The sequence below is a fragment of the Delphinapterus leucas genome, chromosome 20, assembly GCF_059928025.1.
Source record: "Delphinapterus leucas isolate spDelLeu-1000000601 "Yukka" chromosome 20, BTC_Dleu_Yukka2, whole genome shotgun sequence".
Lineage (NCBI taxonomy): Eukaryota > Metazoa > Chordata > Mammalia > Artiodactyla > Monodontidae > Delphinapterus > Delphinapterus leucas.
Genome location: NC_143148.1, coordinates 41,221,789 through 41,247,187, shown reverse-complemented (window position 1 = coordinate 41,247,187; position 25,399 = coordinate 41,221,789). Strand labels below are relative to the sequence as shown.

General features: G+C 51.1%; 1 protein-coding gene and 1 pseudogene across 2 annotated transcripts in view; one reads left to right on the top strand and one right to left on the bottom strand.

Moving 5' to 3' along the window:
* BEAN1 (brain expressed associated with NEDD4 1) overlaps positions 1-14,027 on the bottom strand; it is a 39,973-nt gene extending 25,946 nt beyond the window's left edge. The window contains exons 1-2 of the mRNA XM_022583544.2: positions 13,938-14,027; positions 5,004-5,110 (exon numbers count right to left, since the gene is read on the bottom strand). Of these exons, the coding sequence (XP_022439252.1) occupies positions 5,004-5,028 (25 nt within the window). The 5' untranslated portion in view covers positions 5,029-5,110; positions 13,938-14,027. The remainder of the gene's footprint in view (positions 1-5,003; positions 5,111-13,937) is intronic.
* The window catches only part of LOC111179682 (large ribosomal subunit protein eL33 pseudogene), a 482,236-nt pseudogene that overhangs the window by 12,586 nt on the left and 444,251 nt on the right, over positions 1-25,399 (top strand). The window contains exon 2 of the transcript XR_016390866.1: positions 12,263-12,407. The product of XR_016390866.1 is annotated as a large ribosomal subunit protein eL33 pseudogene (transcript). The remainder of the gene's footprint in view (positions 1-12,262; positions 12,408-25,399) is intronic.

Genomic DNA, 25,399 nt, shown 5'->3' with positions numbered 1-25,399 from the left:
AAATGATCGTAAGGCCTTGTAAGCCCTTTACCTGTGGTACCTCATTTGATCCTCAGAGCAGCCCTCTTGAGGTGGACAGTCCTTTCAACTTCCAGTTTACAGATGAGGAAACTGAGGCTCAGAGAGACATGGCCAGCCGAAGTCACTCCTTCTATTCCCTTGCCCATTCCAAAATCAGACCTCAGCAAGGAATGGACAAAGGTTTCATCTCACAGGCTAATGATTATTGGGTAGTGCCTGCATGTGTTCAGAGGGAGTCTGAGGTTGCATTCGGGCTCAGTGGGAAAGAGCACTGCAGTTGATTAGCAATGTCTGCTCTGGGCAGAGAAGTGGTAAATTGCAGAGTGTGCCCCATCATTTGCCCTCCTAGCTTTCAAGTCCTTCCTTCTGTTGACAGCGAAGTCTCTGCAGAGGTAACAGTTAAAATGAGCAGAGCAGAAAACAGGAGTGTCCGGTCCAAACCCCGGATTCATCTCCAAAGTCCCCATCTCTCCTCATTTCCCGCATTCTGTTACCAAAGACTTGGGTCATATTAAGCTGTGTAGAGAGAGGGTGGTCAAAAGACAAGACCTGCAAGTTTCTTGAGCATCTTCTCAGTGCCTGGCACCAAGCTAGATGCTCCTTGTGGTACACCACATCTGGGCATCAAACCAAAAGGCTATTATGACTATGTCCATTTTACAGATGAGCAAATTGAGGTTTCTAGACATTAAGTAGCTTGCTCCAGATCACACAGCTGTTAGTGTCAGTGCCATGCTGCACTCGAACTCAGGCACTGTCTATCACATCACACCAACGCTGAGGGAGAGTCAAGCCCATCCAGAGTCTTTTGCAGGCTGCGATTCCTTCCAGCCCTGTGGGCAGCCTGTGAGCTTAGCAGAGACAAGCCCCACCTGATTTCTCTGTGGCTCTCTTTCCTGCTTGGCTACAGGCTCAGTCTCCCCTGCGGCCCCGAAGCCCCTCCTCCCCCAGATCCGTCCGTTGAGGCCACCTCCACCTCACAGGGAGCTCTGTGGAGCTGCCGTGTGCTGGTGGCGAAGAAGAGGTTGTGAAGCATCTGTTCTTGGAGCCTGGGTCCTGGGGGGATCCTGGGCTGCCCTGCCCAGCTGGGGCCAGATGGAGGAGGCTCCCACGCCTCCAGCCTCTCTGAGGTGCCAGGCTGGTCCTCCTCACTCAGTGCTTAGGGCTGGAAATGGCTCACAGGCCTGCACTTGTAGGGAGACGACCAGACTTCCCTCCTGCAGCCTTGTGGCCAGAACCCTCAGGGCTTCCCCTCCCCTGTTCTTGCCGCCTCTCCCTGCTTTAGTCTTTTCATCTGCTTGACTGGGCGGAGGGGCATGGAGTTCTGCTGGGGCTGTCTCTGCGAGGGGCTGAGATGAGCTGAGATGCTCGGAAGGTAAGATGGGGCCGGGGATGTGGTAGGGCCTGGGAGGAGTGGGCCCAGCCTGGTCTGCTTCATGGCTGCCCAGCTCCTGAGAGGCCAGTGGATGGTCCCACTTCACCCAGTGTCTGAATCTGTGGGTACTGGGCAGACGCCTGCCCATCGCCCTACTCCTCCCTGCCCTGGATCCACGTTCCCTGCTGACTCTCCCTGACCTCGTGAACTCTCACTCCTAGGAGATGGGTCTTGCTTGGGAAACTCTAGGACTTGTTTTTCTTTCTGGGGATGTTCCCTTTTGCCCTTCTCGATCGGCAGGGTGTAGGGGCGTGGAAACCGAAACGGGAACAAGCTGTGATTCCTGTCCTAAGTGTTCCAGGTTTTAATGGTCTTTGGCATCTTTGCATGCACTGAGCAAGATGATTTTGTGAGCTAAGAAGGTTCAAGGATTCCCTGGTCGGTGTCTAAATTCACAGAGCGGGAAAGGAGGTGCTAAAAGAAGAGGGTGTGTGTCCACGGCAGGGCCCTCTTTGGACTTCCGGCTTCATCCCTCATTGCCCCGGGTCGGGTGTATGTGGATGTCTGGGGCCCTTGTGGTTCTGCATCACTTCCTGCATCCCTTCCAGAGCCTGCGTGAAGGCCTCTGGTCTGCGAGCCCAGGAGGCCGCCCATAAGACATCTGCTTCGCCTCGATTTGCTCACTTGTCTGGTTGTTCCGTAAACATCTAGGGAGGCAGCAATTTCCAGGTTGGCTTTGAGGAGGGGCCCGGATGGGGGGGAGTCAGAAGGGAGATCTGTTGACCCAGTTTGGAAACCCCGGGGTCTCCTTGGGCAGTTGGCAATGATGGGTGTGTTGGAGGGGAATTGATGGTCACTCCCAGGTTTCTGGCCTGAAGAACTGAGTGGTGGTGATGGTGGTATCCTAAACCAAGACAGCAAAATCAAGCAAGCCAGCGTGGAGGGGAAGACAAGGAGTTCAGTCTGGGACAGGCTGTATTTGAGCAGTGGAGACGGGGGCCGCCCAGGGGAGCCAGGCAGCAGAAGGCAGAAGGAATCAGAAGCTCAGGCAGACCTGGGCTGGGAGAGAGCCGGGAAGCTGCCGGCCTCGACACTGCAGCTGAGAGCAGAGTGAGGATGAGATGGTCTGAAGTGTTTGGGGCGAGAAGGCCAGCAGGATTGGAGTCTTGGGGGACCCAGCATCCCAGGGCAGGTGCGGGAAGAATCCACCCACCTCCAGCACCAAAGGAGACCAGGAATGGATGGTCAGAGCCCAGGGAGCCAGAGGGGCTGGAGGAGGACCTGAGGGCTCAGAGTCAGGAACTCCTCGGTGGAGGAGTTACCTGGAAGACTGATGTGACCAACAGCGTCAGATGCAGCTGAGAACTGGAAACTCTGGGATGGACTTAGTGACACAGATGCTGATGTGGTGTTGGCGTGGGGTTGGAGGAGCCAGATTGAAGCAGACTAAGGGTGCTGAAAGGGGTGCTGTGAGCACTTCTTAAACAAGTGCAGAGAAAAGGTAAAGAGTCTGAGGAGAAGAATCCGGCAGAGCAGGGGAGAGATGATGGAGGAAGGGGTGGGCCTGGACAACCCCATGGGACCCAACCTGCCGTTGCCTGGGACACCCTTCTCCAATTGAAATCTGAATAGACCCCAACCTGTAGATGTTAGCAGAGCTGCTCTGGCTGAAGCAGTGGGTGGGGGGGCTCCTGGGTTCTGCCTGCCTGGGCTCCCCTCACCCTCCAAGGAGCCTCACAGTTGCCCTGAGCTCCTGGAACCCACTGGCCTCAGTCCCCTTCGTTTTAGAGATGAGGACGGGCTGGCCAAAGCCACAGAGAGAATCTGGTGGCAGAGTCAGGAGCTTCAGCTTCTCCCCCTCCAGCACCTCATCCACAGTGTCTGACTGTGCATTTATTTATTCAACAAACATTGAGTGCCTACTGCATGCTAGGCGCTGGGCCTGTCGGTGTGGGGCGGGGCGGTGAGGGCAGAGGGGAATTCAGAGACGTGCAGGAACTGCTTCTGACCAGCCCAGAATACCCATGACCATACCCTGGAGTCCTCAGGAGCTGGATGCACAAAGCCCTGTCCTGGGGTGTCGGCCCCTATTAGTGCAGATGGGCGGGGCTCCGAAGGGCCTGGCTTGAGCCCAGAAGGTTCTGGAAAGTCCTCTGCACTCAGCAGCCCCAGCCTTCTCCACTGCCGGCTGCTCCCAGGAGTGAGGGCACAGCCACCCTGACGCTCTGTGGGGCAGGCATCCCTGGGCTCCGACCTGCTCCCCCTGTGGCAGCCTTCCCACCTGGCCTTGCGCTGGGGCTTTGGCACCTGATTATGCCACAACAGCAGCCATGGTGACAACAGTAACAGTAACTCATTGAGCTTGTCCTATCTGTCAGAAAGCTTATCACTCTTGACCTATGCCCTCCTCGGTACCCACGCAGCCAGCAGCCAGGCTGGGCTCCCCCGCCCCCTGAACACCACTCTGCACAGTAAACCCATTGCCACCTTGCCCTCCCTGGCCCACCTGGGGATGATCGCTCCCAGACGGGGGGGCCAGCTCTCCCCACCCCGGCTACAGCAGCCCTTTGATGTTCAAACAATTGACAGTTGGGATTTCGACTATACGCAAGAGAGGCCCCCAACCCCACGATTCGGGACACGTAACCAATGGTGCAAATTTGAACAGACACTGGTGAGCGGGCCGAAGGGAGATGACAAGTAGAGGGAGGCTAAGGTGGGGGCCCTGATGAACTCACACAGACTCACAGTCTCGCCTCACCACGGAGAAGGGATGAGGAGGTTACGCACGTCCTCCCAAACTGCAGCAAATGATGGTGGCTTGAGGGGGTTCAGGGGACATCATGGGAGGAAGCAGGTGGCTGCCAGGGGGAGAGGTGAAGGCGACTCTGGGGTAAGGGTGGCAGCATGAGTCGGTGAAGGCGGGGCTGATGACGACTAGGGGAGCGAGCCCTAGGGGCTGCGACCTTGAGCCCCGGGGTACACCTGGCTGTGTCCGTCGTCTAGATGCGTGGGCATCAGGGAGCCATGAGAAGAATGTTACGGGCAAAATCATTTATGGCTTCATTAGATGGAAATGAATTAGTAAATGAGGGGCTGCATGGTGGGGCTACTCCAGGAAGGGTTTTCTAGGACACTGAACTCCAAGGAGTGTGTTCTGTGGAGCACCCATCCCGTGAGACATTCCTTGTGGTCAACTAGATTTGGGAAGATCACTGGGCTTTCTCTTTCCTATGGAGCCTCACAACACAGCACCATATTAAAGGCTCTGAAAAGTCCAGCAAAATCTACTTGACTTGTCTCACTCAGCGTTTCCCACACTCACTTGACCGTGGAATTAAAAAAAATAGTAACCCCGTTAATACCCCTTGGAGGAACCCTGAACCACACTTTGGGAAGTGCTCGTACAGAGGGATTCGCAAAGTGAGATGTCTCTTGCAGATGTCAGGAGTCTTCTGTGTTGCCCTCCCCCCATCCGTCATATCACATCACACCCTGATCAGACCCCTGGAGCTCTCTGGCCAAACATCCTAGAGACATTTTCTGCAGTCCTGACTCTGCCCTCACCTGGCCCTGGTTCATGGGAAGATGTGGGGAGGAGACTTACAGGGGCAGGGGCGTTTGAAGGACATGTAATCCTTGGAGCAGAACAGCGGAGCCAGCCTGCCCACGTGCACAGCTCTGACTTCTCGCAGGGAAGGACCCTCCGCTCACCTGCAGAGACACAAACAGGCAGGTGATGGGGGCGTCCATACAGCACCTACTGACCCTGCAGGGCGCTCATGTACCCTGGGCTGTCAACCTCTGGGGAGAGGATGGTGACTTTGAGAGCATGGGCCTAGTCTGAGTGGGGGCCTGGAGGGCTCTGGGCTGCAGCATATGGGGGTTCTGGGCAGGGGTGGCACAAATGTGTGCTAGGTTCTCAGTAAGTGGAAGGGGGGAATCTCTCTCCTGGGTGGACCCTTGAGAATCTTGTAACTGTCAGGGCTGGAAAGACCCTTAAAGATCAGTTCAATGTCCTCATTTCACAGAAGGGGAAACTGAGAACTGGAGAGGGTGAGGGACTAGTTTAAGGTCCCACAGCTGGCTTTGGAAGGGAATTCATAGATGCCTAGCTCAAACCTTATCATCATCATCATCATCACAACAGTTTTAAGAGGAAGATGCTCTTCTCTTTTCATTCTCATTTTATAGATAAGGCAGTTGAGGCTCAGAGAGGTTATGAAGCTTTCCAGGGTCACACAGCTTCTAATTACAGGCTGGGACTAGAACCCAGGTCTGTTTGACTCCAAAGCCCACACTGTCAGCCAGCACACTCCCTTAAAAGGCACCTAATATATTAAATTACCAATTCAGAAATAAGGACCTAGAGAATGAAACTGTCTCTTCCCCAATTCCCCCTGTACCCCCAAGTGAACACCCAGGTGTCAGGATGTCTGTTCAGCAAAGGACTGCCAGGTTACTCTAACACCCATTTGCAATGGAGGAGACATTTTCAGAAAGTAATCCATCTTCCCATGCTGCTGGAGATCTGAACTGATTCAGTCTCTCCTGGTATGTCCCCAGGTGACAGGAGGCTATGGGAATATTAGGGAGTTACAGTTCTTATTTCTAGGGAGTGCGGTCACTTCACTTGCAGAAACCAAACTGCACCTTTGGATGGATGTGGAGCCGAGCAGGTACTTGCAGGGGAAGCTGTCAGTCACAAGCCAATGGGAGAAGAACCTGGCCCCTCTAGGTCCCAGGGGACATTCGGCTTCCCTGATCCTGGGGATGATATCATTGTGGACAGAACTTTTCTGTAAGAGGCGGGTCCAGAGGTCCCACCCTTTTCTCCTCCAGGGATCCCTTTTATCATATATTTTATTTCTCCAAATGGGTCCCCTGTTTTGACGGGGCCAATTGGCCAAACTACACTAATAACTGATTATTCTATTTAACAAACAAATCAAACACCTATCTTTGGAGAGCCTGAGCTCAGAAGTCCGATTCCTGAGTGCTAATATCAACTCTGCCACTTCCTGGCAGTGTGACTTTGGACAGAGCACTTCACCTCTCTGAGGTGCAGTGTCTTCCTGGGGAAAGCAGGGTAAGGACACTTAACCTGCCGTGAGGACGGGGGTTATGTACGGAAAGCCCATGGCAGGAGGTGTGTGGCTGCAAAACGTTCATTCTGCTGCCTGAGGGGGGTGAGAGGGAGGGGGCTGTGACTGCTGCTGACCTGGGAATCCCTCTTCAGGTGGCTTCTTCCAGCTCAGCCTGTCCTGGTGTGAACCCCAGGCTGGCCTGACACCCACTCCCAGTCCCCATAGAAACCCAGTCAAGAGTTCCGATGGGGGAAGTGAAGGTAGGATGTGATCTCCCCAGGCCTGGTAGAACCTGCGTGGCAGGCTGCTTGGGGAACTGTGATTTCACACCAGAAAACTCACAGAGCATCTCAGGGCCTGGGATCTGTGCTTTCTAAAAATACATGTGTGTACGTGTGTCTGTGTCTGTGTTCATTTCTGCGGGTGTGCTGGTGTGCACTGTGGCCGCGTGTGAGTCTGGAGGAGGATGTAAGTCAGGTCATCTCTTGTGCTTCTTCCAGAGAGGTCTTTCTTAAAGGCAAAATGGATTATGTCACTTGATGAAAAGTCTTCCACAGCCTCCCGTGCCCTCAGGAAAATGTCCTGGCTTCCGCGCCAACCTCCACAGTTCCAGGGCTGTTTCCCTCTCTAGTGAGTTGGCATAGTGTGGGCACTTAGTAAATGCACGCTGAATGTACACTTACTGTAAGGCTATCCTGGTGGCACCTGATGCCATGGAGGGTGCTGACCAGCTCCAACACTTCAAGCAGTTGTCTCCAAGGTCCTGCTTCTCCTAGAGGCCCCCTGTACCCCCTCTTTCCTCCCACTGGGCCTTGTGACACTGAGATGAAGGCTGGGGTTTTGTAGGGTGTGGGGAGGTGAGAGATGACCTCCCAGGGCAGGGGGCACCAAAAACCCTTGCGTTACGTATTGTTTTCCATGGTCAGTTTGGGTGTTTGGTGGACAGCGTGTTAGGTTCCCAGGTGGCCAGAAGGCTGGCAGGGGGCCGGCAGGTTTGGCCATGGGTCAGGTAGACATTTTCGTATGTGGAGATGTTCTGGGCACGCCGGCTTTCAGGGTGGCTCATGTTCACCAAACACCTGCGTGTGCCAGTTAAGATCACCGAAATTACTGCAACAGGTGCCCCGAAGTGGGTAACAGTTTCATTTTGCAAATGAGAAAACTCATAGGCTCCGTGACATGATAACCCACCCGAAGTCACCCAGAGAGAAGAGGTGGAGGAGGAGCAATGCAGGCACGGAATCTGTCACCGCCCCCCTCCAGTGCCCCTTGGTTACTGCAGGGCCACCCCACAGAGATCTGACACCAGGTCACGTCTCCCCCCCCCCACGCCCGCCTCACTCAGCACCCAGCATCTGAGGCGAGGCGTGTCCCTGCCTGTGACTCATCTCCGACTGGATTGTCTGGCTGGAAACTGGAGGGCGGGCCGGCGGGCTGCGGTATTCCAGGTTCTGAAGTGGCTGAATGGTGGGCGGCGAGTCCACGTCAATCCCACTTTGCTTCACGTCCCTGCTCCCGGAATACCTCCTTTCTGTAGCCACTGCGACACTCTGATCTCGATCAATGAGCCTGTGGTTAGTGGACTGGCGCCGTATCCCTGGCGGAGGCGGCCAGGTAACAGCGGGGACAGGACGGTCAGCGCATGCGCGGCAGAGGCACCCAGACTGGAGGGTTGAGCTTCACCGGGGTCCACGGCAGACGGGGCAGGGCCGCGCAGGGGCTGGCCTCCGGGATGGGCCACGTCTATGCAGCGCCTGCTCAGCCCATTGGATCTCAAAACAAATCCCCATTTTACAGTTGACACAGAAAGGAGTCTCAGAAATGAGGGAGGCGGGCCTTTAGTCTGAGACCCAGCTGATGGTTTCCCTAATGGAGAAAAACATTCCTTGGCAAGTGCGGGTAGATGTCATTACAGGCATACCTCGGAGATATTGCGGTTTGGTGGTCGCGAGGCTCCGGACCACCGCAATACAGTGAGTCACACGATTTTTTTGGTGTCCCAGTGCATATCAAAGTTAGGTTCACCCTATACTGTAGTCTGTTAGGTTTGCAGTAGACATTTTTTCAAAAAAACAATGTACATACCTTAATTTAAAAATACTTTATTGGGACTTCCCTGCCGGCCCAGTTAAGACTCCCTGTTCCCAATGCAGGGGGTTCGAGTTCGAACCCTGGTCTGGGAACTAAGATCCCGCATGCCGCATGGCGTGGCCAAAAAAAAAAAAAGAAAAAAAACCTTTATTGCTAAAAAATGCTAACCATCATCTGAGCCTTCAGTGAGTGGTAATCTTTTTGTGACAGTAACATCAAAAATCACTGGTCACCAAAAAAAAAAAAAAAAAAAAAGGGCTTCCCTGGTGGTGCAGTGGTTGAGAGTCCGCCTGCCAATGCTATGGGAAGCAGGTTCGTGCCCCGGTCCGGGAAGGTCCCACATACCGCAGAGCGGCTGGGCCCATGAGCCATGGCTGCTAAGCCTGCGCCTCCGGAGCCTGTGCTCCACAACGGGAGAGGCCACAACGGTGCGAGGCCTGCGTACAGCAAAAAAAAAAAAAAAAAAAAAATCACTGGTCACAGATCACCACAGCAAATACAACAGCAATGAAAAAGTTTGAAATGTTGTGAGAATCACCAAAATGTGACATAAGGGACATGAAGTGGGCAAATACAGTTGGAAAAGTGGCATGGATAAGACTTGCTTGACGCAAGGTTGCTCCAAAACTTCAGTTGGTAAAAACAAGCAATATCTATGAAGAGCAATAAAACGAGGTATGCCTGTAAACGTTTGTCATGTGATTAAATGAAGAAGCAAATGAAAAAGAGTGAGAGGACGGTGGCAGAGAGGCTGGCAGAGGACACGGAGGTTTGCAAACAAGTAACTTGGTCCTGATGTTAGAAAAGGGATCCAAGTGTGTGACAGCCTCTGCAGCAAGGAGGCCTTCTGTCCCCATGCAACATCTGGCCACATGTGTGCTACACTGGGTTGGTCAGGAAATGCGTGGAGGTTACTGGGTCTTCAGGTTGCCTTGATTTACCTGGAGTAGTCCTCTACTGGATCAGCTGCCTTCCCCGCTGCCACCAAGGCCCAACTTCTAAGACTTGACATACTGACTAACTACATAAACCGGTTCATCTGCAAATCAGCAAATAGGTCCTGACCAAGGGTGTAGAGAAGCCTGATTCAGGGGCCAGAAAACACCAAAGAGGGCATAGAAAAGTATTATTACAGTGGTGAAACATGGGATGTGACCCCAGTGTCCAATAAGAGAGGAGAGGCTGAGAAAATTTTGGCATACGCTTATAATGGAATATTGTAGAGCCATGGAATCATGTTTTTAAAGAAATTTTAATAACATAAAAGACTTTCGGTATACTGTTAAGAGGGGGGAAAAACCCCACCAGGTAAGCAGGTTCTAGAACTCTGCCTACAATATGATCCTTATTTTGTAAGGAAAAAAAAAAAAAACTAGAGAAAATATTCACACATAGAAAAAGATGAAAAGGAAATAGACTAAAATATCCAGTCACGCACTCTCTGGGCAGTGGTGGGATTGAGGAGGCTTTTTATGTTCTTTTATTTTTTAAGAATGATTTTCCAAATTTTCTTCAATGAACATGTATTACTTTTATAATCTGAAAAATCATTAAAATGAAGATTTGAAAACACCTTTTATGCTAACGAAGAATAATTAAATGAATAAATCAGTGATAGTTAACTCATTGGAAGTTTTAAACACTAATTTAATTGCCTTTGAACATGCCATTTTTTTATTGCCAAAATTTAAAAAAGTTAACTTGTCTTTGAACTTACTCATAAGGAGCTTTATTAACATGTTAGGAAAATAATCTCCACTGGTTTTAACCTTCATCACATTTTCCCTGGCGCTTGAGCGGGTCCTATTTGCCAGATTTTTGAGAGAACAGTTTCTGCCATGAACCTTAAGGTTTATCTTCAGGCAAACTAGACAGTTGGCAATAATAATAACAATAATAGGCCTTATGTTTGTAAAACACTTTCTAATTTGCGAAGCATACGAAGTGCTGGTTATTCTAGTCTCTGGGGATATGAGAGTGAGCAAAATGGTTAAAAGTCCCTGCCTTTGGGGAGTTTACATTATATTGATGAGGGCAGACAATAAACAAATGAGTAAGATATATAAATGTTGGGGGTGATAAGCGCTATGGAGAAAAATGGAGAGAAGAGAGATAGGGAATAAATGTGGGGGGAGCTGCTCTTTTAAATCAGTTTGATACTGTTTGAATAGAAAAAAAATGAAGACGTCTCTAAAAATTCTATAGCCCATGGGCAATTAACACATAAAGATACAATGATTGCAGATCTCCATTGAGGAAGCATTCCATTAACTAATTACATATAGTCTAAGATGCAATGTGCTAATTATCAATTTTACAAACTCATAAAATTATGATGAGTCATAGTGATGTTTTAAGTTTTCTATACTTAGCAAAGTTAGTCCTTAACCTTTCTAAGCCTCAGTATTCTCATCTATAAAATACGGGCAATTATAGTACTTAGATTAGAGGGCTGTCCTCAGACTCCAGAGAGAAAATACTTATGCTTGGGAAAGAGCATGCATTCAGTGCATGTTCATAATGCAGACATAGCAAGGCCATTGCGAGGGGTCCATTTGTCACTGCCACGTGTTTCCTGTATATTGTTTCTCCAGTCCTCACAACTATACTGGGAGATGTAGACTATTTGTTCCCCTTTTCAAGAGGAAATTGAGGCTCTGAAAGGTAAATCTCCTGCCCAGAATCACAAGCCATAAACCCAGGCAGTCCAGCTCCAAGAAGCTGTGCTCTCAGCCACAACTGTACTTTGTGCCAGGGGGATTCAGAAGCCCTCCTGGCTTCAGTTTCTCCCTTTAGGAGGCTGAGAGCTGGCTGCCACGTTCTCGTCCCTTACGCTGTGCCGTGAGCACTTCCAGGGCGAAGGCTTCAGGTAATAGGCGTCTGAGTGTGTCTAACTGATTATTCCCCAAGGCTGAAGGAGGTGCCCGTATCCCCATCACGTTGCTGCCTGGCTGTACTCCACTCTGTGAACCAGGTGACACAAACCTCCTAAATTAGTTTCTGATTAACTCCTTTGGGAAGAAGAGGTGAGGATTATGGAAGATGCTGGGATGTGACACCCTGGTGGGTGAATGGGGGAGGGGTGGGAGTAGGCTACAGAGGAAGAAGACGACAGAGGGGGTTTTTGTGTAGAAACAGCCCCCAGGAGGCAGCCCATTCTGCCTGTCTCACTAGGTCCCCACCAGGCAGCATGTGGACAGACCCCCCCATCCCCCCGTTCTCACAGCTGGGGCACAGGTGAGCAGGACTAACGCAGGTGTCCACAAGCTGGACACTTGTTTTCTTCCCGACAATGCTCCTGGTTACCTACACCCTCCATGCCACCCCAAGGATTCCAGCATCCTCTCCCAGGCCTTGGGCCTCATTGGTTCTGCCCTGGGTCTGAAGCCTCAGCTGCACAGACTGGGCAGATCTCTTCCTGGGGCCCTTCCAGCTCTGAACTTCTAACCTCTCAGTCAGCCACAGGCTTCATTTCCTCTCCAAGGGCTATCATTTCTGGTGCCTCGTGGCTCAGTCGCCTGGATGAACACACCACGGTCAGCGCAGGTTCAGGGTTGGGACCCCTCTGACTCCCCGCTGTCTCCTTGCCCTGGTGGCTGCTCCCCCTGCGGCTCTTCACTGCCTGTCTGAACTGTCACCACTGGAACACCCAAGCCACCTGACTGTCTACTGTCTGATTGCTCCGCAGGGAAAGCAGTCCTCCCCAGGCCCCGTCCCCAGAGTGGAGGGAGGTGTGAATTCCCTCGTACAGGGTGTGAGCAGCGGACATCCGTCAAGGGCAGAAGAAAGAGCTGATCAGATACGGTCATTCCCAACCTGGATGGAGATGACAGGTAGGGAGGCGAGCACCGCTGGGAAGCAGAGCGCCGAGGGAGGAGGGAACAGCTGAGAAAGGGCAGGCCCTAAAGAGAGGGATTTGCACTGCAGTTACATGTCAACAAGCCCTTGGGGGATTCAAAGGCCTCCTTGGAGGGGGGCTTGGGGGGTTGGGAGGGGGTCGTATCGCCGCCACCTCGGCAACTCGCTCTGCCTCAGCATCCACTGGTGCTGCGCGCTTCACAGAATGACACCTGTAGTCAACCTGAACTGAGCGATGGCTGAGTGCCAAGCACCATGCTAGGCCCCTACAAGCACCACTTCACCTCCCAACCCACCTTCCCCATGTTTCAGATGGGGAAACTGAGGCTCAGAGAGGTTAAGTATCTTGCCTAACATTACACGGCTAGGAAGTCTTCCAAGCCCACCCTCTGGTTCCAAAGCCCTTAAACACTCTGCTCACCACAGAATCCTACCTACTTGTCAGCGGAGGCAATTGAGGCACAGGGAGGTGAAGCCACTTGTTCCAGTAGAGCAGTCAGGATGTTTGAGGAGAGTCAGGAGGGGCTTGCTCAAGGCAGGTGCCCGTGGACTGTGTGACTCAAGACCAAGGACCAAGCTCCTGGAGCCCCCGCCGCTCACACCTGTCACTGGTGCCCTCCCCTTCCCAGCCTGGGCCTGGCCATCTCCGCTGGCACGGCGCGTGGGATCAGGAGGGCAGCCCTGGGTCCTCCGCGCGCCAGCCTCAGGACCGCCGGGCCGATGGGGAGAGGGGGAGGGTCGTGCGAGTCTGCCGTGGGTCTGGTGGGCACTACCCAACTTCCGAGAGCGATTAGGGAGAGGCGGCTGTACCGCTTGGCGCTGCGCAGCCAGCCAGAGCAGCCGCCTCGGACTCAGCCTCGAGTCCCGCTTACCGCGCCAGGGAAAGTCGGCCCCGGAGCTGGAGAAGGTGCGGCGGGGACACCACCTCTCCCACCGATGGTGCTGAGACAGGCCAGCGTGGTAGGCATCGAAGCGGGGGCATGGCCCTGGTGGCCCGCCCGTCGGAGGGTCAAACTTCCCGGCTCGAGGGTCGGGGGTGGGTTCTAGCTTCAAACTCCACAAAGCCCAGAGCCCCTTTCCTCTCCTACCCCGACCAAAAGTGCGTCCTAGTTTACCCTTCTTGGGTGGGTTGTTCAGGGGTCCGCGAAACCGAGGGCGCGGGGTCGTGAAGACTGTCTTATGCTCCCTCCGTGGGGTGGATGTTTGTTTGGGACTCAAGTCGGGCAAGAACCGGGAGACCTCTCCGTCCCTGCGGCCCGATGGCATGCTCAGGGGCAGCCACGGCCCGCGCGAGTCCCGGTGGCCCGCCCGGGGGCGCGGGGGTCGGGGCCGGGGTCCGCGGGAGAGCGGGGATCCTGTTCGGAGCGCGCCGCGGATCCGCCGCGGACCGCGCTGAGCGACCCCGGGTGTGTGCTTGCGCCGGGGCCGCAGCAGAGCGCGGGGGAGGGGGCCGGGACCCCCTCCCCGCCCCTCCCCAGCGCCGCCCCCGGCCCCACGCCCCTTACTCGGCTTGGCTGCCTCGCTCCGCTCCGTGCGCCGCACTGCCGGCTCCAGCTTCGGCTCCAGCTCAGGTTCCCGCTCTGGCTCCGCTCCCGCTCCGGTTCCCGCTTGGATGCCGCTGCGCTCGGACTCGGGCTCCGGCGTCGCGGGGGGCGCGCCGCTCCGCCTCGGCCTGCTCGGCGCGCAGGGGCGTGGCGGGGCGGGGCCCTGCCGAGCCCACCGGGTCCCGAGATCCCCGGCCGAGGCGGCGGCGGTGGCGGTGGCGGCGGCTTCCCGGCTTCCCGGCTTCCCGGCTTCCCGGCTTCCCGGCCCTGCCTCAGCCCCGCCCGGCCGCCCGCCGGCCCAGCACCGCCGCCCACGCCACGGCCGCCCGCTCCCGCCGCCCTGCGCCGCGGCTCCGGGGCCTCAGCAGCGCTGGGCCGCCGCCCGGGTCATTCCTGAGCTGGGGGGACGCGGCGGAGGGGGAGGGCCGAGCCGCGCCCCTCTGCGCACTGCCAGCCCGACACCCACACCGCGGCAGGCGGGGCGGCGCGGCGAGGAGGCCGAGAGATGCAGGGAGGCCGGCGTGCCAGCCAGACGTGTGAGGACAGACGGACAGGCGTGTGTAGAGAGTGACATACAGATAGGCGGGAGCAGAGGCGCAGACTCAGACATGTGCAGAGAAGGGCAGACAAACGATATGTGCAGGGCAGGACAGCCAGACAGGTTGTTCAGAGGCAAGCCTGGGCATCCGGGCAGGGGACCCCTGTCACGGCCACTGGGAGGGGCAGACGAGCCTGGCAGAGCCTCCTGCTCCCAGTTGCCGCGCGGTGAGTTCTAGGGTGTTCGGGGATGTCAGATAGGCCCGGCTGAAGCCTTCCTCTCCTGAGGGACCAGCTTGCCTATTTCCTTTACTCCTGGCCTGATCCTATGCCCTGTGTATCCCCCTATCCCCAAACCTTGGGCATAGAGCTTGACCCTGGCAGATGCATGCCTGCCTCAAGGGGTGCCTGGCTCAGGGAGGGGCTCCTGGCTTACGGAGGCACTGTCCCCACTCTCCTTTGGGGCCTTGGACAAGCCCAGCCCCATCCGCCAGACCTCCCTTTCTTTATTACACTAGAGCTCCGGTTTATTGCGCTCTTGCTAGTCCTGGTGCTTTCCAGTTATTTGTGGAATCATTTATTTAATCTCCCCTACTTAACTGGGAGTCCCAGGAGGGAGACCCTTGGGGGCCTGCACAGAGCATGCGCTCTAAATGTGATGAATGAACTGATGAAATACTTAGTTGGTAATTCTCCCACCCCCCATTTTGTCGGTGGCAGCTAATAAGTGGTTGTCAGAAATAAAGCACGAGGATAAGGAGCTGCACATACTGATGATAAAACTTGGGGAAGGGGAGGAGCCATAGGGATGGCGTGGAAGAGAAGCCAGGCAGACAGTGGCACTGCAGGGAGGGTGGGAGCAGAGCAGGCTCTGGTGGAGAAAACAAACCTCACTCCAGCCCACCTCTGACAGTCACCATGTCTTGGGCTTCCCTGGGTGGAGGCAGAGAGACCTGCATGGTCTAGAGCCTTGGTGGGTAAGGACACTTCCCAGCCCCCTTTGGTAACTGTTCATTCTGGGCTCTGCCTCCTGCACTGCCTACCCCATCCCCCAGACTGAGGGGGGTGGAGGGACCCAGGCTGAGGGATTCCAGCTCCATCTGGGGCCATCGGGAGGCATGTGTGCTTTGTGGGGCATGGGGCCAGCATAAAGGGAAACATTTCTGAGTCCTAAGAAATGGAACCTGAGGGGCCCTTTGTCCAACCCCATGCATTTATTTTATGGACGAAAAAATAAAGGACTGGAGAAAGCAGGGGCAGCCCAGGGCTAGACAGCTAGGATTGGAGGCTCTAGGACTCGCAGGCCAGGGCTGTGCCCCCCTGTGCAACCCTCCTAAAAGTGACCTTGACCTTCCTAAGCAGACACCTGCTGATCTGTGCAGGATGGATATACTGGTTGTTGAGTGGTTTTACCTGTAGTCTGTCCCCTTTGGCAAGACTGTGTGTATGTGTATTTTGTGGCACGGCCTTGTGGAAGGCTCTAGCTGATAAAGAGCTCATCCCCCTCTACCCTCTGTTTGAGCATCGCTGGGCTGGCAAATCTGGCTTGTTCTTCACACTGGAGCCCGGAATGGGAACTGGTTTCCACTGGGCATGGTGGTGTTGGGGTCTAGGTTTCGGGAGTTGGCTTATATTGATTTGCCTGTCTATACATCCATAAACAGGACACTGGAGAAACATAAAAAGGTGAAAAAAGAACAGAAAAGCTGGTCACTGTTAATGTTGAGGTTTCTTTTTCTTTCTTTTCAATCTCACATCTGTATGAGTGTCCCTAATGGAGTGAGCTTGCTAACTCTCTCCTCTTCTGTGTCACACTTCTCATGGCTTGCATGAGATGGCTGTACTGTATTTTATTTAATCAATTCTCTACTGCTGGGCATTCAGTTTTGAGTTTTTCACACTTCTGGACAGCACCACAATGAACATCCTCATGGGTAAGTTTGTGCATGCCTGTGATTATTCTGGATTTCGGTGGGTATGTCCATATAGTTTTGAAGCTTTCTTCTGTATGGGGTCAGACTTGCAGGAGGGACATTTCCTGGGCACCAGGGAAGCACAGTGATATTTAGTGTCTGCTACACCAAAGGGCGGGGTAGGGAGGCTGGAGGGAGGAGCCTGGGAGAGGTTATGCAGTGCCATCTGAGGACAGTGAGGTGCCAGGCTGTGGGGACCTGCCCTAGAGTGTGCTCTGTAATACCCCTGTCACTCATAGGTATGGTCAACTTATCAAGTCTATTGTTGGGGGGAATCTTCTGATACTAAGGGTGGAGGAGGGAAGGAGGAAGGGCCATCAGCATGGTCTGGCCTCTGGGTGGGATATCTGTCTGAAAAACCCAGCACAGGGAATTCCCTGGCGGTCCAGTGATTAGGACTCTGCGCTTTCACTACCAAGGGTGCAGGTTCAGTCCCTGGTTGGGGAACTAAGATCCCGCAAGCCGCGCGGCAATCAGACAATCCCATCACACCCTTCAGGAAGGTTACCTTGTACTAGTATATCCCTTATACAGAATTATGTCAAAAGCATCTTCCCAGCCTTGAATTACATTACAGAGGGCCCGGCTCTCCAGATTGCCTTGGCTTTGGGGGTGGGGAGTACACCATGCTCTAAAAAGAGAACGAGGTGAGGGAGGAAAATCTAACCCACCAGCTTTAAAAAGATTTTTCCTCTTTCCCTCTGATTTTTGCTAATGGTCCCCTTGAACATGTTAAGGGGGATGAAGGAAGAGAAGAGGGCTTGGTTCTTGCTTGGTGGCAGGTAGGGTCAGGGACCAGAGCCCTCCCAAGGCCAACAAGCTCTGAGGTGGTGCTGAAGTAGAGAGAGGAAGCTGGGGGCAGGGAAGCACCTGTAAAACCTGAGGCAGCCCCTTCTGGAGTTGCTGTCTGCTGAGAGCATGGAGGGTTTTGTGCTCTCATCCCACTTTACGGATGAGGAGACTGAGACCCACCGAATTTAAGTGACTTTCCAGAGATTCACACCTGGTTAAGCCACTCTAGGTAAGATGATGAAACACTTTTAAAACAGGCAGAAAAGATTACCAGGTGTCCTTCGAATTGACTATTCGGTGTTACTCGGCACATGGTTGTCTGTTTCTACAGGAGTTTGTAACTTTCATGGTCTCTAAGCTGTTTTATTATTTTGGAAGTTGTAGAAAACTGTGATGGGAAATTGTTCTTGTCCATTAAGATGCAAATACACTTTATCAGGTGAAGTCAATTGAGATCTTGTAGAGAGGGGGCTAAAAGCTATACTTGTGGCTGTGCTTCGGATTCTCCTTTAAATTGTGTATAACGTCTTATTTTTCCCTAAATAATTAATCCGTTAAATGAAATCTTTGACATGTGTTGTTTATTTTATATTTGTATAACATTCATGATTTTATCCTTTAAAAAATGTATCTTTTAACAGTAGTAAGCTGGGGACTGCATCCACATGGGCCTGTTTTACGTAAGACCTTAGCCTTTCATTGGAGGCATCAGGCCCAAGGCCCTCAGAAGAGACGGAAATGAGTGCGGGCTGGGTCAGTCCTACAGCGCTTTCTGGAAGACGGAGAGGGTGGGGTTTGAGGGGTGGGGAAGGATTTAGAGAGGGACACCTGAAGACAGAAGGCTTTCCAGGATGGAGGGCGGGGCCTGGGGTGGAGAAGGAGTATGGAGGCTGGTGAAGAGGCCTGTCTGGATGAAGGGTGGGCTCTGGGGTGCCAGGTGCCAGACAGAGGATGGAGGTGGGATTCCAGGTAGAGGAGACTGTACCTGATGCTGTAGGCAGCGGGGAGCCACCATACGCTCTTGAGGGAGGAGGGGACTTAAAGAAATGGACCTGTTAAGAAGGCTGGTCTCTGGGTTCCTAAACTCTTCTGGGCACTGAATAGGCCCCAAACACCCTTTCTCCCGGGTGGAGGGCTGGGGCAGGCTGCCCCTCGCTGTCTCCTGTTAGGAGGGAAGCCACCCTTCCAGGGCCCTGAGAGAAGGCCCCAGGTAATGAGTGTGAAAGTCAGCCCCTCCTCTCTTATCTGCCGAGGCCCATCTCGGGGAGCCTATTTCTGGGCCTGCTTGAAGATTTGTACTCAGGGTAGAGCTCATTTCAGGGTCAGCTGGCTGCGGGGTGAGCAGGGTCTGCACGCACACCTTTCTGCTGCTGTTCCCAGCCAGTCATGATACGTCGTCCTCCCAGTGACCATACCCTCCGTCAGCCACTCTACGTGCATTATTCAATTCCGTCCTTACGGTATCCTGTGGAGGGGGACGATATTTTCTCCATTTTTTTTTTTAATTGTGCAGGAAGGAGGTTTATGGAGGCCGAGTAACTTGTTCAAGTTCACATGGCTAATTAGGGGCAGAACCCAGGTTTGCACCCAAGCCTGCTTGACCCCAAAACAAAGCCAAAATAGTCATGGTCTCTCCTTTGTGGGGCTTACTGCTTAGAGGAGGTGACAGACATTAACCACGGAGTGACAGAGATAAATGTCAAGTTGCCATGATGAGACGTGCCGCAAGTTTGGGAAGCATGTGAGTGAATGTTTCGGGAGGTCTGACCTCGTCAGGGTGTGGGACGAGGCGGGAGAAGTGGGCAGAGGACAGGACTGCTTTCGATCTTGAGAGCAGTGGAGGGCCTAAGAACGTTTTAAACAATATTGGAGGAGTGGTGGTGGCATAATCAGACCTGCGTTTGTTTTTTGGGATTTTTTGGCTGCGTGACATGTGGGATCTTAGTTTGCCCACCGGAGATCGAACCCGCGCCCCCTGCATTGGAAGCGCGGAATCCTAATCACTGGACCACCAGTGAAGTCCCCAGACCTGCGTCTTGAGAAGATTGCTTTATTGGTAGTGGGGAGTTATTTGGGGCAAGACAGAATGGAGGCAGGGAGGCTGAGAGGTGGGGAGCACACTAGCCCGGGAGGGAAGTGATGGTGGCCCTGGAGCTGGAGAGAGATGAACCGGTTAGAGGTAGATGTTGAAGGTAAAATCAGTAAGACGTGGTGATGTCTTGGGTATGGGCGTGGCGGGAGTGGGTGGAATCAGGGATGATGCCTAGATTTCTGGTTGGTGCAGCGGGACGGACGGTGTTGCCGTTCACTGAGGAGCAGAACGCTGGGAGGGAATCAAGTCTGGGGAAGAAGATTATGCGTGTGGTTTTATACATGTTGAATCTCGGGAGTCGCTGGCAGGCAGCAGAACTGCTAGAGGAGTCCCGGTTGCAAAGACAACCTAAGGACTGAACCGTAGGCTTAGACATGCAGGCATCGGAATTGACTGATCCATCCATTTATCCATCTATCTGTCCACTCATCTATCCTCCCATGAATTCACATATCCTTTCTCCCATCCTCCTGTCATCTCTCTATTTATCCACTCATTCACCCATCTGTCCTCCCACTAAGTCACCTATCCCAACTCCTGTCTTCCAGTCCGCCATCCATCCATCCATTCATCCATCCATCCCCTTGAACATGTCTCGGTAGTGTTAAAGGGGGGGTGAAGAAAGACGTTCATGCTTGGTGGGGTGTGGGGACAGTGGCAGGGCCCTCCTAAGACCAACAAGCTCAGAGGTGGTGCTGAAGTAGAGGGAAGAAGCTCAGCAGGTGGGGAAGCGGCTGTAAAACCTGAAGCGGCACCTTCTGGAGCTGCTGTCTGCTGAGAGCTTGAAGGGTTTTGTGCTCTCATCCCACTTTGCAGATGAGATTGAGGCCTTCTGAATGTAAGTGGCCTTTCAGAGATGCACACCTGCTTAAGCCACGCCAGGGAAGATGACGAGACACTTTAAAAGAGGCAGAAAAGATTATCAGGTGTCCTCCTAATTATCTATTAGGTGTTACTTGGCACATGGATGTCTGTTTCTATAGGAGTTTGTAGCTTACATGGTCTCTAAGCTGTTTTATTATTTTGGAAGTTGTGGAAAACTGATTGTGATGGAAACTGTTCTTGTCCATTGAGATGCAAATGCATTTTATCAGATGAGGTCAATTGATATCTTGTTGGAGGTGAATGGGCTAAAAGCTGTACTTGTGGCTACATTTTGTCTTCTACTTCGGATTGTGTATAACATTCTGTTGGCTCCCTCATTAGTTAATGAGTTAAATAAAATCACTGACATCCATCCATCCATCCATCCGTCCATTCGTCCATTCGTCCATCCGTCCATCCGTCCATCTGTCTAACCTTGTTTTCATCTATCTACCTCCATATCCTCCCACACATCCACTTATTCTTCCTCCTGTCCATTTACCCATCCATTTATCCATACAAACTCCCATTTATTCGCCCATCTACTTATCTATTTACCCCATTTGCATGCATCCATTCACACATCCCAAACATACTTATTGATGCCTACTACAGGCCCAGCACTCTGCTGGGTACTGGTGAAAAAGATGATGTAGAAAACCAGGTCTCTGCTCTTAAGGAGCCCACCGTCTGTCAGGAAAGGCAGATGTGTAAACCAATGGTCACAGAACAATTTATTTTCTTTGCCAAACGTGCGCAGAGAAAGGACACTTAACCCAATCTGAGGAGGTTAGAAAAACCTGCTTTGAGGTTGTGCTCCTTGAATTGAGCTTAAAGTTTAATTAAAATTTCGCCAGATGGACAGGACTGGGTGATGTTCCAGGAGAGAGAATAGCTTGTGTGTACGATGGCTGTGTAGCTGTCGAGAGACCAAGGTGATTCCAGGGACCCAGGTACTTTGGAATATTGGGAGTTGAGTGTCAATGAGTGGTGTGTTATGAGAGAAGATTGGAATGAAGGTCTGGAGTGTTTTCCACAGCAGCAATTGATTCTCCAACTCTCCAGACATCAAGTGGGTGTCCAACAACTCGATTCAATCCTGCAGCTCCCCAGTTAGCACAGATGCCACAGCTTAAGGGCGCAGCACCACAAGACTGCCCCCCACTTTAGGCATCAGTTGCAGAACTACCCTTTGATTATAAGTAGAAAGTTCCCATGATCCCCTCCTTGGGTTCAACAGTGTGCTAGAATGGCTTGCAGAACTCAGGGAAACACTTTACTTATGTTTACCAGTTTCTTACAAAAAATGCAACCCAGGAACAGCCAGAGGGGAGAGATGTACAGGGCAAAGTGTGAGGGTGTGGAGTGGTGTGTGAAGCCTCTGTGACCTCTCTGGGGGCACCATCCTCCCTGCACCTCGATGTGTTTGCCCACCAGGAAGCTCATCAAGTCTCATTGTTCAGGAGTTTTTATACAGCTTCATCTCCAGCCCCCATCGGCTCCATCCCCTTTCTGTAGGTCAGTGGGTAGGGCTGAAAGTTCCAACCCTGTAATCACTTGGTATTTCTGGTGACCCTTGCCATCCTGAGGCTGTGTGTGGGCCCCACCGTAAGCCACCCCATTGGCATAAACTCAGGTGTGATCAAAGGGCTTGGTATGATTAACAAAAGACACTCCTGTCACTTAGGAAATTTCAAGAGTCTTAGAAGCTCTATACAAAAACCAAATATTGTGACAAAAGATGCCCCTATCACTCTTCACACTTAGGAAATTATGTGGGTTTTAGTTGCTCTGTGTGAGGAACCTAGGACAAAGACAAAATATATTTCTAATTGTATTGCAGCAGGTCATAAAGGCCTTGAATGACAGACTAATGCCTTGAATAACAGGCTGAGGGCCTTGGGGGCCATGTAAGAGCTTTAAGGAGGGAGTGACATGGTCAGGTATGTGTTTTAAAAAGGTCTCTCTGGCTATCTTGTGGAAGATGGGGTTGGCTATCTTGTGGAAGATGGGGTTGGCTGTGTGTGTGCAGAGGGGATCAAGTGGTTCAGTCTCTGTAGAATGAGGACTTCGCCAATGATGTGCTCTTGATCTAGGCCCTGGGGTTGGCCTAACCCCCAGGTTTAGCCTGGGCCCAAACCCAGTTCTCATTCCACTTACCCTGCCAAGGCTGAAGTTAAGGCAGCCCGGCTGTGGGTTGTGGTACGAGGAAGATTTAGGGGTTCTCCATTTTCCAGGGTGGCATGCAGTACCCCTCACCAAAGTCTTCAGTCTTGCTGTGGTCCATCTCCAGCTTTAGGACTGCTGTGGACTTTTGTGAACTGCTCACTGGTTTGTCTGTCAAACTGGGAAGGATCTCAGTTCCATGCCCCACTCTTCTGCGTCTACAGTTTGCATCCACAAAACCCATTAACTTCCCACCAGTCACCCCGTGATGTTTCCCCTGGCCCCGTGAAATATCCATCCCACCAGGCTTGCTAGTGACACCTGACAGTGTTTATCCCAGGTGGAGCTGCTACAGGGAGTTAGACATGCCTCCAGCCCTCAAAAAGCTTGCAAAAGGGGTGAAAGATTGACCTGGGGCCCCATTGATCTGGACTGAGAAACCCCAGCATGTGGAATAGGAAACAGCTCAGGCTGCAGAGTTAGGGGGACTTGGGTTCGTGTGTTTGCTCTACCACTCACTGAATTGTGCCCTTAGGGAAGTAACTTCACTTCCTCTGAGCTTCAATTCCTTCATATGTAGAAGGGGAAAAATAATATTTACCTACCTTAGTTTCGATTTTTTTTCGGTAGCAACTAATGCAACTAATGGGTGCCAACTTGGACCATTTTAAGGAAAATTTACTAGAACCTAAGTCTGGGCTTTTTGAGGTCCTGGAGTGGGGAACAGAGAAGTAGATGGGAACCCAGGCAGGACTTTGCCTCTTGTCTCTGCATCTCTCTGTTCAGTCTCCTAATTTTCTCACCCTGCAGACCCTCTCTCTCCATTACTCCAAAAAAGTCCACCCTGCAGCTTAGGAGTGAGTTCACAGTAGCTCATTTTAACCAAAAGCAGACCTGACTGACTGTCTTTCAGACGTAAGTCCAGATTCCCAAGAGAAAATCGGCTGAGTTGCATTCGGTGTTCACGTTTGATCCAATCAACTGTGACGAGGTTGGGGGGGGGGAGGGCATATAGCACAAATGTGGCATCTATTGGACGTATGCATAAGCAGGGGGTAGTTTTTGTTTATTGAGGTATAGTTGATTTACAGGTGTACAACATAGTGATTCAAATTTTTCATAGGTTATACTCCATTTACAGTTATAAAAATTGGCTGTATTACCTGTGCTGTACAATATATCCTTGTATCTTATTTATTTTATACATAGTAGTTTGTACCTATTAATCCCCTACCCCTGTCTTGCCCCTCCCCGCTTCCCTCTCCCGACTAGTAACCACTAGTTTGTTCTCAATTATCTGTGAGTCTGTGTTTTGTTATATTTTTTCATTTTTTTTTATTTTTAAGATTCCACAAATAAATGATAATACACAGTATTTTTCTTTCTCTGTCTGACTTATTTTACTAAACACAATATCCTCCAGGTCCATCCATGCTGTTGCAAATGGCAGAATTTCATTTCTTTTCCCCATTGTATACTTTTGCCTCCTTTGTCGTAGATTAATTGACCATAAGTGCGTGGGTTTATTTCTGGTCTCTCTATTCTGCTCCATTAATCTATGTGTCTGTTTCTTGTGTTGTACCATACTGTTTTGATTACTGTAGTATAGTCTGAAGCCAGGGAGTGTGATACTTCCAGCTCTCTTCTTCTTTCTCAAGATTGTTTTGGCTATTTGGGGTCTTTTGTGGTTCTATATATAAAATTTATTTATATATAAATTTTAGGATTATTCTAGTTCTGTGAAAAAGGCCATTGGTATTTTGATAGAGATTGCATTGAATCTGTAAATTGCCTTGGGTAATATGGTCATTTTAACAATATTAATTCTTCCAATCCATGAATATGGTATATCTTTCCATCCGTTTGTGTAGTTTTCAGTTTCTTTCCTCAGTGTCTTATAGTTTCTGAGTACATGTCTTTTACCTTTTTAGTTATATTTATTCCTAGGTATTTTATTTTTTTTTATGTGCTCCTATGTTAGATGCATACATATTTACAATTGTTATATCTTCTTCTTGGAGTGATCCCTGGATCATTATGTAATGTCCTTCTTTGTCTCTTGTTACAGTCTCTGTTTTAAAGTATATTTTGTCTGATATAAATATTGCTACCCTGGCTTTCTTTTGATTTACATTTGCACGGAATACCTTTTTTCATTCTCTCACTTTGTCTGTGTGTATCTTTAGATCTGAAGTGAGTCTCGTATAAGCAGCATATATATGGGTCTTGTTTTTGTATCCATTCACCCAATCTGTGTCTTTTGATTAGAGCATTTAGCCCATTCACATTTAAAGTAATTATTGATGAGTATGTTCTTATTGCCATTTTGTTCACTGTTTTGGGCTTGTTTTTATAGTTCTTTTTTGTTCCTTTTTTCTTCTTTTGTTCTCTTTCCTTGTGATTTGATGCCTACCTTTAGTGTTATGTTTGGATTCCTTTCTCTTTTTTGTGTATGTATCTATTATAGACTTTTGGTTTGTGGTTACCGTGAGGTCAGGCTGTCTATCTATCTGTCTATCTATCTGTGATTATTTTAAGTGGCTGATCTCTTAATTTCAAACACATTTTAACAACCCTGAAGTTTTACTCCCCTCCCCTCATGATTACTGTTTTTGACATGATATTTTACATCTTTTTGTCTTGTGTATCCTTCAACTGATTATTGTGGATATAGGTGATTTTACTACTTTTGTCTTTTAACCTTCCTACTAGCTTTGTGCATATGGTTGATTTACTACCTTTACTGTATATTTGCCTTTACCACTGAGCTTTTTCCTTTTATAATTTCCATGTTTCTGGCTGTGGCCTTTTCTTTTTTGCTTAGAGAAGTCCCTTTAACATTTCTTGTAAAGCTGGTTTGGTGGTGCTGAACTCTTTTAGCTTTTGCTTGTAGGTAAAACTTTTGATCTCTCCATCATATCTGAATGAAAGCTGTGCTGGGTAGAGTATTCTTGGTTGTAGGTTTTCCCCTTTTCATCACTTTAAATATATCATGCCAC